Source organism: Podarcis erhardii, assembly GCF_964252035.2.
Source record: "Podarcis erhardii genome assembly, chromosome: 3".
Classification (NCBI taxonomy): Eukaryota; Metazoa; Chordata; class Lepidosauria; order Squamata; family Lacertidae; genus Podarcis; species Podarcis erhardii.
This window is the reverse complement of record NC_138507.1, coordinates 98,264,623-98,278,021: the sequence shown is the minus strand read 5'-3', so window position 1 is coordinate 98,278,021 and position 13,399 is coordinate 98,264,623. Positions and strand designations below refer to the sequence as shown.

Sequence of the window (13,399 nt, the reverse complement as noted above, 5' to 3'; positions counted from 1 at the left end):
AGACGATGACAAAAGGGAATTGCAAGGAAAGGAAGGGGTTTCCCCCACATTTGTAAGATAGGAGCTTCAATCTCCATTTTAATATTAAATCTCTCTTTGGATTTGCAATTCAATACCCTGGCAGTCATGTCTGCGAGGAGGCCAGTTTGTGTGGTGAAAATACACCCTTCTCCATCCCGCATCAGGGGAAAAGTTTCCAGAGATAGAAAAGTTGGTTGCTGTAGGTGTAGGCTGTGCAGCAAACATTACATGTCTCGTGGTGTTGCCCAAAGAATCCTGGGAGTTATAACTTGGCAAAGATGCTGTTCATTCTCTGAGTTCTTAGAAAGAGCAAATTCCTGTATGGTGCCCGTATGCCCCTTTCCCCTGGACCTAGCAGCAGCTTCATTGTATGTGGAGCAAATAGATCGGGGTGGTGGTGGCATGGGGGAAAGGGGGTAAATGCTTCCCCTGCAGCACTGCTTCCCCCTATCAGATCAAATTAGTAGCTCATGTATCTGCTTTGAAGTAAAGAAGGCGACGCAGGGGAAATCCAGTCATAGGTTTCTCTGTGGCGTTTGCCCTCCTAGGTGACATCATACTGGCTCATAAGGAAAGGGTTAAATGAGTGTGAAGTGATTGGCTAGTGGGAACCCAAGGGGAGGAGTTAAGAGTTAGAGTTAGTGTTGTTAAGGAGTTAGTCAGGTGTTAGAGAAGAGAGAGGGAGGATAAGTCTGTGGGTTGGGATAGTTTGATGTGAGAGAGTGAGAGAATCTGTTAACGAGGAGTCAGATAGACAGTTGGGATAATTAGTTAGAAGTTATTAGGAAGGTATAGGCCAGTAAGAACCTAAGATTAAGAGACTGACAAGAAAAATCATCTAAAACCATAAACTTGTTAAGGCTTATAAAATAAACTTGTTTATTTTGTTTAATGTTAACAACTGCCTGGACTCCGTGTGTACCTGAGAGAAATGGGTTGGTGGCAGCGGGGAAGCAATCACAGTGGTGGCACAGGGATCAATAGACCGTCAAACGTCCGGGGACCCTGTATGATCGCCACATTCTCACATAAAACATAGAATCATAGAATCATAGAATCATAGAGTTGGAAGAGACCACAAGGGCCATCGAGTCCAACCCCCTGCCAAGCAGGAAACACCATCAGAGCACATGTACTCTGACCCTCAGTTTCATAGAGCATAGAACTGTAGAGTTGGAAGGGACCACAAGGGTCATCGTAAGTCCAACCCCTGCAATGCAGGAACCTTTTGCCCAACATTGGACTTGAACTCATGAGCCTGAAATTTAAGAGTCTCATGTTTTACCAACGGAGATACCTTTGTGAAATTTCTTTCTTTTATACTCCCTGGGTCCCCATTTGGGATTCTGTTTTATACCAGCCAATGGAAAGTATTGAGGTGCAGACCTAGGACGTTGCCTTACACCGAGTTGGACCATTGGTCCATCTAACTCAGTACGGCCTACACTGACTGGCAGCAGCTCTCTGGGTTTTCAGCCCAAACTGGAGACGCCAGGGATTGAACCTGGGACCTTCTGCATGCAAGGCAGATGCTCTACCACCAAGCTACGCCTCTTCCCATAAAGCACTGAATGTCTTACGGGCTTTTGCAAACAAAAACTGATCCAGGGAAGCAGAATTAAGTCCCTGTGAGGTGTTTTACTACCCCCAGATACGCAGATTGTCCCTCCAAACCCATCTATGCAAGTTTCTGTTGAAGGAAAAACTGACTGGAGACAGGCACATTTTATTCCTGGCTCGTAGTTCATCTAGTTGTGTCCCTTGTGACCTTGGCAGGGAGTTGAATAAGGTGACTTCGCGATTTGCCATATTCCCTTTTTCTGGTGGCTTGCCTGTTGCCCGCCTCTGGGCTTTCGGCTCCCCTCCCTTTCTGCTGACTTCTGCAGCATTACTTCTGTCTCTTATCTTGGCGCTTTGATGCATATGTTCTGAAGGTGGCCACCGTGACTTGGGGTGGCAGCAGATGGTAAACCTTCAGGCTGCCACCAGCTAGGCTGGTGCTAAGTTGGAAACTTTGCTTTTGATGAAGAGTCAGCAGTGCATATGAAAGAGCTCTTGCTGCAGAAGTATCTTTTAATTAAAAAAAATTAGCATACCGAAACAGTTGCTAATTTCTGTGTGTTTAAAGGTTTTTTATTTTTAAAAAATCAACTCTTTTCTTTAGGCTAAATTGTGGTTATTTTCCAGCTTAAAAACAAATAAACAACCCTCCAGTTTTTGTTTTTTAAAAGTGCATTTATTTATTTTCACAAAACTTGTCTTCCCTTCTCCTTTTTTTTGGTAAACAAAACTGTTCGATCCCAATTATCTTATTTTATGGTGACAGGGTGAAACGGGGAGTAATTTAGATTTTCCAGCCTAAGTCTTCATGTGGAGCCAAGGCTGCAATGCTGTGCAATTCTGGGACTGAACCCCATTTATTTCAGTGGAAATGTTTTCAAAGCATTCATATGGGCTGCAGGTTCCTTGATTGCCAGTTAAGTATTGTAATTTTCCATCTATAAGATGCCCCCATGTATAAGACCCCTCTATTTTTGGGGACTCAGTTTTAAGAAAATGAGGGGAGACGGCCCAAAGCTGTTGAGCTTCTCTCCCCATGCAGCTGCGGGCAGGAAACACTCCCTAAATTGTTTCCCGCACGCAGCAGCCTCGAGGGAAGTTGTGCTCCCGTCAGCCAGCTGGCTGGTGGCGCACAGCTCCTCCCCCCCCACTACCCGTGTTTTGGACGACCCCAGTTTTTGACACATTTTTTTAGTCAAAAAAACCTCGTCTAATACATGGGAAAAAAATATGGTACACCTTTGCACAGTTACAAAGTTACAGTCACAGTATTTGTGTCAATCCTCAACTTTGGGGGCGTAAAAAAAAAGGGATTATTTTTTTCTTTCTTGTTTTGCAGCCCTGCCCTCTTCCGAAATTACCGTGTTACTGTCTTAGATATCGTTAATGTTCCCTTGCTGCTCCACTTACAATAATTTGTCCTAATTTTACATGCAATTTTTAGAGCTTTATACTGCTGACTTGGAGACTGAAACTACTGTCAAAGCACAAAGAGGCCTTTGAAGGCATTGACTTGGTTTTTCCTCTTACTGTTTCAATGTGATCTGCATATTTGTCTTTAAAGCATTAGTAAAGGTTTTGTAGTCAGCTGGGTTTTTTTAATAAAAAAAACCTCACTAAGTTGTCGGAGAGGCAGTTGTGCAGTTTGGTCATTTTAGGCTTCGTTCTTAATGGTCTTTATGGGGGACAGCCACCCCCACCCCCACCCCCCCACCCCTGCCTGTTTAGATGGTAAAGTGGATCAAATTGTTCGCTTCTAAATGCAGAACGCCAGCTCTGCTGTGTTTTCTGGCCCTTCTGCCCTGCAAAGCTGTGTGGGATCCTGGAGTCCTGTCCCAAAGTCCCACTGTGATGGGTGCCATTATGGAGAGGTGCCATTTTGGCTGCAGAGCAGTTGAAAGCAAACCAGAGAGAACCAGAGGCCCCTGTCCAAATACAGTCGCTTTGGGGATCATAGCCTAGTCTTTTCTTTCTGCTTTGCTCATCTAGACTAGAGCAAAGGGACTATAAGAAGGTGCCTTATACATTCGTACCTCGGAAGTGGAGCAGAATCCGTTCCGGAAGTCCGTTCGCCTTCCGAAACATTCAGAAACCAAGGCGCGGCTTCTGATTGGCTGAAGGAAGCTCCTGCAGCCAATTGGAAGCTGCAGAACCCACATCGAACGTTCGGGTTCCAAAGAAAGTTTGCAAACTGGAAGACTCACTTCCAGGGTTGCAGCGTTTGGGAGCCAAAACGTTCAGCTTGCAAGGCGTTCGACTCCCAAGATACGACTGTACTGAGTCAGACCATGGGTCCATCTAGCTCAGTATTGTCTACACTGACTGGCAGAATCTCTCCAGAGTTTCACGGAAGGATTTATTCCAGCTCTACCTGGAGATGCTGCAGATTAAACCTAGAACCTTCTTTATGCAAAACAGATTCTTTACCACTAAGCTGTGGCAAGGAAGGTTGGCATCCTTGGTGGCAGAACTTGCTAGCAGACTCCTTTGAGGGCTGACAGTGGGGTTGAGATGCTACTTCACTCCGTCCTAGTACAAGTAGTTGCTAATCAGGGGTTTAAAGCATGAGGTGATTGTGTTGGTTTAGAGTTCAGAAAGCTTTTTTTTTTTAAAATCAGGGCTCATTTTCAGATGTCACGTTCACTGAAGCAAGATGAGCTGCGCACTCCACAGTTAAGTTTGACTGGACTTAACCATCCAGGGGTCCTTTACCTTTTTTACCTTTACAGGTACAGCTAGGCAACTTAACACACTGATGGAGTCTCTTAACTCAATAAAAACTGCATGGGCATTTATTTTTTTTAAAAAAACTTTTTTAGCTGAGAGCCGTATCACCAAATCTGGGGAAGTACAAAATCAGAAGGATAATTATATTCTGATCTTCACAATTCATCCAGCAGGGCATGCCAGTTCACATCGGAATTCACAGAAATCATATTCCTCAAGCTTCCCTGGTCAAAACATCTTAATTTTGCCAGGTGAAAATTTAGATGGCAAACCTAAAGACATAAAAACAAGGGAAAGCCCTGTTAAACACAAGTGACTGACTTCTGGGTAAACCTGCCTAGAATTTCACTGATGGGCAACAGTTGAGATAATGGTGGCTCCTTGGGCATGTGGCCATTTGGCAAGTCATGAATGCTGACAAAATGGTGGTTCACCACCCATGGAAACCTATGAAATCTGACGGGAGCCAGGAGGTGGTATGCTGTGATCTTACCACATGTATTAGTGATACATATATCAGAGCCTTCATAAAAATAGATGATAGTTCTGTGGCTATACCAATGCATCTGCTTCTACGCTATTTACTAAAAAAGGAAAGAGATGCGGGTGGCACTGTGGTCTAAACCACTGAGCCTCTTGGGCTTGCTGATCAGAAGGTTGGCAGTTCGAATTCATGTGACAGAGCGAGCTCCCGTTGCTCTGTCCCAGCTCCTACCAACCTAGCAGTTCGAAAGCATATCAGTGAAAGTAGAAAAATAGGTACCACTGTGGCAGAATGGTAAAGGACGTTTCCGTGCACTCTGGTTTTCGTCTCAATGTTCTCATGTGCCAGAAGCGGTTTAATCATGTTGGCCACATGACCCGGAAAGCTGTCTGCAGACAAATGCCGGCTCCCTTGGCCTGAAGCGAGATGAGCGCCGCACCCCATGGACACCTTTGACTGGACTTAACCATCCAAGGGTCATTTACCTTTACTTTAAAAAAAAGGCTGCTAAAAGGAACAGTTCTCCGTTAAAACAAAATGGAAGTGTGTATTGTTAGGGTTGGCTTTCCTCTTTTTAGCCCCGTTGGTGAGTTTTGAGCATAGAATTTTCACAGTTGCAAGTAAATTGGTGCCTGGTTCCATCAAGGCCTGACGTGAACAATAGGAGGAGACGGAAGATTGGTGAGCAGTGCTTGACGAAGTGGTTGGCCATTGTTTCCAGCTTTGAGTTGGCAAAGCTCAACAAAAATGGCGCTTCTGCAGTTGACATGAATAGGATGTGGGTGAGCTGTGCTCAAGGTCATTTGTGGAGGAAGAGTTGGACTATGCACCTGATGGCTGCATGTGGCTTGTGATCAACATGTGACCTACTCCTGCTTAGACAATTAAGAGCCACCCCACATACTAGTTGGGAGCTACAGGAGGAATTAAATGGAGCATTCTTTTAATGGTATTTGTCCCAATAATGATATTCTATCAAAGGTAATTATTTCATGACGGCTTGGTTACAGCAGTTGTTTTATCCTGAAATGAAAGTCTGTGTTGGGCGCTTTTGATTGGGAAGACGATCATATCAAATTAGTCCAAATTAGATTTTTGTCTTTATAAAGGTGAGCAAAGCCATGAGCAGTATTATTAAATTGGTATGTTCTAGCCTACAAATGATCCAGCCCTCTTGTGGGTTAAAGAAGCTATTATTCTGTCCTTTATGCTGCCGGCTTCACTACCGATTAGCCTTGTGTTGGTATTCTGCCCCCCCCCCCCAAATAAACGCTTGGCTCCTTATGATCTTTGTGTATGCAATGATAATATTAATACAGAGTCGTAGGCCCATTCATTAAGAAATGACTCTAAAATGAGGTTGCTTCATTTAAAATTGGAGAGCTGCAGATGTTGTGTGCAGACGTTTCTTTTTTGGAATTAGCCGTATGGCTTATAATTTCCAAGTGGCTAAAGCTCTTGTTAGCAAGAGTGCTGGGGTGTTAAGAATGGCCCTATAAATAACTTTAAGAAGGGAAGTTGAAGGTGCTTCTTTTTAAAGACTATTGTTAACTAAACATTATTGCCAAGCAGATGGAAAGCATTCACCAGCCTGATGTTTTTACTCTAATTATATTATCTCCAGTCCTGTACGGCTCAGTTGAAGAGGTGTATCCAGGGGCCAATTTATAATCATTTAACCAACACCTGTTTGGGAAAAATTGACAGTCAAAGGGCACATTTTAAAAAAAATCACATATGTTCTTGTATTTACTGCCTCAATGTGAATGTTAGCTAGCTGAAAACAAACTTGGTTGAAAAGACAAAGTCCCTGGGAAAATTGATGTATCACTTTCTAAGCATTTTTATCTATTTTAATTTGGCATGTCTTTTCCACCCTTGCCTTTTGGCTAAACAGGGAGACCACAGCTCAATTTTCCTGCTATGATTTATCCTATCAGTTCCTAGTCTGCTTTTAAATAGCCCTGATTTGCAATCTTATAAAATCTTGATGGGAAACTCACCAACCAAGGGACGTAGAATCAGCACTTGTGTGTATGCATATGCTAGAAGTGAATTCATTTATCTGAGTGCTGTTCTTCATGTAGCCAAAATGGCACTATGCACCTGCAAGGAAAAGTATCATCCCGCTTGGGAACGAACCCTAGGGTTTTCCGAAGTACAAATAATATTTCCAGGGAGTGGGGAGACTGCGGGGAGGGAGAACACCTCAAAAACATCATGGCAAGGACTGAGCCTATTCAATGGGCAAAGAGTGATGACTGTCTGTTGGCAGAGGCGGGGGCCGTGGAAAATGGGTGGAAGAGGGAATAGAGTGACTATTCTGGGCACGAACATGAATATGCCACACCATTTTGTTACTGATCTCCATGAAGCTAGAATTATTACCTAGCGTTTTGGAACTTTTATTGAATGTTGTTTTTATTGCATGTTGTTAGAAGTCTTCATTGTATTAGCTGGGATAAATAATAGAATACAATTTACAATACACAAATAAACAAACTATATACTAGGGTTGCCATATTTCAGAAAGTGAAAATCCAGATGCAGAAGTTGTTGAGCTTTTCCCCCCTCAAAAAAAAATAAAAAAAAATAAAAATGGAAGTTTTTACCTATATTTTTTAGGAAAATCGCCAAAAAAATCAACATTGCCAATATGGGCTGCCATATGCCTGGGTTTTCCTGGATATTTTAGCCACTTCCCGATAATTCCAGCCAGACACAATTTTCAGCAGATGAATCCCAGCCCTACTATATATGAGATCTTTAAATGTCCACAATACGCATATGGGTCATGCTCTGAATGAGTTCTGCAGCAGAAGCTCTTTAGCTTTGGGGGAAATCTTAGTATGAGGATCAAACAAGATTCTGGAAGTTCTGACCACTTGCAGGTTTCTGCGTTCAGAGTATCTGGATAATTGCCACTGGATAAGGACCGAAGCTAACCATGGGCTTCCCTGCAGCAAGTTTACACTTTGGATATTCAGTAAATACAAGCCCAGATTAGGTGTCATCACCCAACCATTTATGACTATGAGATAAACCAGGACATTAGTGTTAACAAAGGTAATGCTAACACATTGGGCGAGGGTGGTGTAGCTGTGGCTGTGTTCATCATATTTGAGAAGAAAGTGAACTTCTCTCGATTTTGTTTTAAGCTGTTGCAATCATATTCTGCAAAGGGTCTGATTTGCACAACAGATAAGACTCCTATTAAAAGTTGCTTCTTCCTCTGTAGCTCATACATTGTTCTCCTGCTGTGGTAAACTGGTTCTCTGTAATGCCCCTCTCAAAACAAAGCAGCAAAGTCAGTGGTCCCTGGGTGGGAACATACACATTATTAAAATAGTAGATAGCAAACACTCTAAAATCAAGTGGTAGTTTGGGAGTTGTGTACTGGTGTGTAAAAGCTGATACACCCCACTATCACGTTGCATTCTTGAATGACCCACTGTCTTGTTAAGCCTTTGCAGCATTATGTTTTTCTAAAAATGCAATAAGTTGTTGCCTATATTCGAGGGGTTTTGTAGAGTTCCTTTGCGGGGGTCTTGTACTCTCTGATATGCAGAGAGGAAGCCATAAGAGCTGTTCCGTGAAAGCTCATACAAATTGCCTGCATTTTTGTAATTGCTGGTTTCATTTAGGTTTTGCTGGTAATGGATACTAGGACACAGCAGACATTTATACTGAAGGTAAGTCATTATTTTTTCCTATATCACTTGGTGCGCTGATGTTTGTCTCCTCGCCTGCCCACAGATTCAGTCAACAAAATAAAGACCCCAAAGTGCCATAGGCACTAATTGATAAAGCCTTGAACAACTTAGGTCCAGGGTACCTTAGGGGCCCACCTGAACCCTTATATCCCAGCTTGATCACTGAGATCCATCTGTCAGAGTATTGCTGGTTATCCCCTGAGTTGGTGAGGCTCATGTGGCATCAACACAAAATAGAGCCTCTTGCTTGTCTGCATGGAGGATAGAGAGGTATGTGTGTAGAAACAAGCCTTAAGGACCACCTCTCTCCATATGAACCTGCCCAGACCCTGAGATCACCTTCTGAGGGCCTTCTTCGCCTGCCTCCTCCAGGAGAGCTCCGGAAGGTGGCACCCTGAGAATGGGCTTTTTCTGCAGTGGCTCCCTGTTTGTGGAATGCTCTCCCCAGGGAAGTTCGGCTGGCGTTTTCATTGTACCCCTCTAAGTGCCTGGCAAAAATGTTTCCCTTCAACCATGCCTTTGGCTGATTCAACATCCGATTCCCCTTAAATGTGTTGTGGAAGTGGAGGAGTATGTCTTTGTTCTTATTTTTATTATGTATTTTTTATTTTGTAGCTTTATGTTCTGTGAGGTCTGTGTCAGCTAAGGGTGGCAATGCAGCACCCCCTCCTGTCTCCTCTCAGCAAGTTTGTAAAACAAAATGCGCAATGTGAAGCCATCAAATGGATGCCTATGACCTTTGTGTAGCCTTTGCCAATCTGGTGCCCTCCAGATTTTTAGGACCACAACTCCAAAACATCTGGAGGGCACCAGGCTGGCAAAACCTGCTTTAGTTTCCTGAAACACATTTTATCTGTATGTATACCAGCAGCAAGGCTCCCCTCATCACGCTTTCCTTTGCCCGTGCCACCTTTTGAAGTAATAACCTCTTCGGGAAACAAACCGTGTCACGCCATCAAGCTGAGGGAAAGACAGAGTGGTGTGTGCTTGCTCCTAACCCATTAAAAGTGGGTCGGAGTGTGTGTGTGTGTAGGGGGGAAGGCTTGCCTATGAAACGTGGGTGGATGTAAAAATTTGCACCTTACTCTCCAACTTAAAGTACGGCACCCACCCACCCTCCAAAATAGATTTTTAAAAAAAGGTCACGGGGAAATAACAGAGTGTCATCCTGATGACTTGGTTTGCGAGAGATTCTAATGAAAACATTGACCCATGTAATTGATTTTAATGGGAGCTTTGTGCCATCTTCTGTTCTCTGGACCTGCGCCAGATGCCATCAGCAGGGCCTCGGGGGACCGAGGGCCATAGAGCAGCAGATGAGTGGCTTCTCTGAAGCCTGGAGTAACTCGGATAGATTAGTTTGGTTGATAAACACTGAGCACAGCATGCTGCAAAGGCAACTGAGGGTACAACTGACCTTTTTGTTCTCTGTCAGGGTCTAAGGAAAAGTAGCGAGTACAGCAGGAAGAGAAAGACCATCATCCCCCGCTGTGTGCCCAACATGGTGGCCCTGCACAAGTACATCATCTCGGAGGAGTCGGTCTTCCTTGTACTGCGCCATGCAGAAGGTGGGTCTGCCGCTTCAGATCTCTTGCAGGAGGGATCGGGGAGGGTAGGAGGAGGAGAACGATGCTGGCTTTTCAGTCAACAGCATCCCGGAGATAGAGGGCTGTCTTTCAAGCCAGAGGTTTTGGAGGCACGGCTGCAAAGCACATAAATGCCACACGCCTCTTTCCGAATCGCTTGCTATGTGCAGTTCCCACTTGTTGCATTTTTGCTCTTGTCTTGGAAGTTTTCCCCAACCCTCATGAAGCACCAAAACACAGGAGGGCAACAGCTCTCAGTTTAAGAGGACCCCAATACCAGTTAAAAGTTTGGGGGAGGGATGTGGGGAAGCCTTTTTCGGCACTGCTGGCACTAAACCTCAGTCAACCTGAGCATTTTACTGCCATGCTAACTTATGGCTTGTTTTAGTGCGTATGAATCTCCTATGCAAGTCATGCACCTGGGATTTGTAATGTGGTTTTTTTTTAATGTTTCTGGAGCAATGTGGTGCACTTACCATGTTTCGACCCATATTGAGCGGCAGCAAGTCCCTATCCTGACCCGGAAATTTTTATTGAGTTTGAGATATATACATTACTTTGAGGCAGTTTCTTAATGACAGCAGAAGCCTTTTGGCTTTCCAATATGTTGCTCGTTGCTGCATTTCAAAAGTGGCAGTGCTCAAAACCCCCCAGCCCAGCTGTGAGTGTGCAAGGCGATGGGGTGTGCAAGGTGGCTGCTTAATCAGCCTTCAAAATGAAATGTGTTGTGCAAAGCAGTGATGATATTCTCAGATAGGTTGTAGCCCAGCTACATCTGGGCCGCCACATGTTCCTTGCTCCTGCCATTAGACTATAAGGAGAGTACTCCTGGCTCAGATCCAAAGTTCCATCTGGTCCAACACCCCATTTCCAACTGTAGCCATCCAGGTACCTCTAGAAATCCCAAAAGCAGGCTCTGAAGGCAACACCTGACCTCTGCCCCCCATGTCTGATTCTTAGCAGGCAGGCGACCTCTGAACATGGCTCTGTTTTAAAGCAGCCTGGTAAATAAAACTGCAGAACTCCCTAGCTGGCAAAAATAGCTAACTTCCTCAATACACAGTTGCTGCTGATGAAATGAAGGGCAAGCTGGTCCCCCCCCCCCAACCCCCTCATTCCATGGACAGAAACTGACCATAGTCAGAGTTGAAACTTACTTCAGCAATGCTGATGGGGCAGCGTCCACCTCACCAGAGAACAGCAGAGAGCGGTAGACTCATAATCTGGTGAACCGGGTTCGCGTCTCCGCTCCTCCACATGCAGCTGCTGGGTGACCTTGGGCCTGTCACACTTCTCTGAAGTCTCTCAGCCCCACTCACCTCACAGAGTGTTTGTTGTGGGGGAGGAAGGGAAAGGAGAACGTTAGCCACTTTGAGACTCCTTCGGGTAGTGATAAAGCGGGATATCAAATCCAAACTCTTCTCTTCTTCTCAGGGGGCACAGGGCAGGCTGTGTGGCACACATAGCTCTTGTCTCACTCTCGCACTCCCGGCACCTGACATTTGAGGCAGTCGCCTCACTCTGCCTAATGGTTAGGGACGGCCCTGCTTACCTGTTGAAAGCTTGCAGAGGCAGGACAAAGAACTCTGTTTGCCTGCTGCATTTCTGTGCTGGATGTTGGGGTTGAGGGCTTCCTTCTTTGGGCAACCCACTTGGTTTCCTTGCTGGATGCAGACAAGAGACGGAGCACTCTGGCTTCCCTTCACTAGCCCAGGTGAGTTCCCTGAACTCGCCTGCATACAAGTCCATATTGCCCTTGCCTACCAGGCTAGTGCTTAAATGCATGGCTGTTCCTAACATGGGAGAAGTTAAACCCCTTGTAATCTTCGGCAAATGAGCCGGTTTCTGTTCTGTGGTTAATATACCTATCATCCATATGAGAATAATCACTGCTGCTTTTAATTATTATTTATTTTTATTTTATTTTTTAAAGCAAGCTTTTTGTTGAGTTTCCACAGTCAACGCAGCAGCTGATCTGGTTTTCTAAAAGGAAAAATAGCCAATGGCATCACATAGGAGTTGAAAGCAGCACAGCAGAGTGGTGGCTTCCATGTCTTTAGGAAATTTGCTGGTATGTTCAGGGAACAGGTGGCAAAGAATAATTACTTATTAACTCCCCCCGCCCACCTGAATAACACAGGGATTTAAATATTTCTTACATTTAATTAGCCCTTTTGTTTAGAATGAAATGGAGCCTTAAAAAAGTACATTGCTGCTAATATCGCTATACAGTGGTACCTCGGGTACCTCTGGTTAAGTACAGTGGTACCTCGGGTTAAGTACTTAATTCTTGGTATAAGCTTTCGTGTGCATGCAGGTATCTAAAGAAGTGTGCATGCACACGAAAGCTTATACCAAGGACAAACATACAGTGGTACCTCGGGTTAAGTACTTAATTCGTTCCGGAGGTCCATACTTAACCTGAAACTGTTCTTAAGCACCACTTTAGCTAATGGGGCCTCCTGCTGCCACCGCTCCTCTGGAGCCTGATTTCTGTTCTTATCCTGAAGCAAAGTTCTTAACCTGAAGCACTATTTCTGGGTTAGTGGAGTCTGTAATCTGAAGTGTATGTAACCTGAAGCGTATGTAACCTGAGGTACCACTGTACGGCAATCCCTCAGTTTGCGTGGGGTTACGTTCTGGGGATTGCCCCTAAAGCCAAAATCTCGTGTAGTCAAAACACATTGGGTGCAATGGTAGGTGGGATTGCCAAAGTCTGTTTCCTCTTGCCCCCCCTTTTTTCACTTTTACTTAATTCCAGAATATATCCATCCAGTCATGTTTTAGAAATCCTGAGCTGCATTCTGGAAACCAGACTCAAAGCAACAGAAAGCAGCAGTGCCAATGTTTTTCTTATAGTCGTATCCAGACATCATAGATCAATCTAGTAGAACCTTATCTCTTCTCTCTTCCTCCCCCCCCCCCACTGTCTCTCCCGCAACTTGGTCACGATGTATTAAATGTCTTGTTAAAGACGAGGACATCCATAAAGTGTCTGTTAGCTATGTCACAAAGCACTTGGCTAGATGTAATGTGATGGAAAGCCAATCTGAGGCTTCACTACTACTTAGCGGTGTCAGTGCCAGAAATTGTTGAAACAGATGCTTGTTTATGCTTAAAAAGAGTTGACACTTCCCAACAGCCACTTAGACGCTGATATCCGTCAAAGCCCTCCCCACCCCTGGCCCCCCAGACTCCTTTAAAACAGTCTGGGGGGCAAGGGGTGCGAAGGGCTTTGACGGATATCGGAGTTTAAGTGGCTGTTAGAAAGTGTCAACTCTTTTTAAGCATAAACAAGCTGGAGTTCA

The 13,399-nt window shown here is 44.6% G+C and overlaps 1 protein-coding gene across 3 annotated transcripts in view; it reads left to right on the top strand.

The window, feature by feature from the left end:
* Positions 1–13,399, top strand: part of RPS6KC1 (ribosomal protein S6 kinase C1) — a 96,475-nt gene that overhangs the window by 58,406 nt on the left and 24,670 nt on the right. For all 3 annotated transcript variants that reach the window (XR_014154534.1, XM_081854563.1, XM_081854564.1), the window contains 2 exons: positions 8,437–8,484; positions 9,941–10,073. Coding sequence is in view for 2 of the 3 variants with exons in the window: in XM_081854563.1 (XP_081710689.1) it covers positions 8,437–8,484; positions 9,941–10,073 (181 nt within the window). In the remaining variant the exon portion in view is untranslated. The remainder of the gene's footprint in view (positions 1–8,436; positions 8,485–9,940; positions 10,074–13,399) is intronic.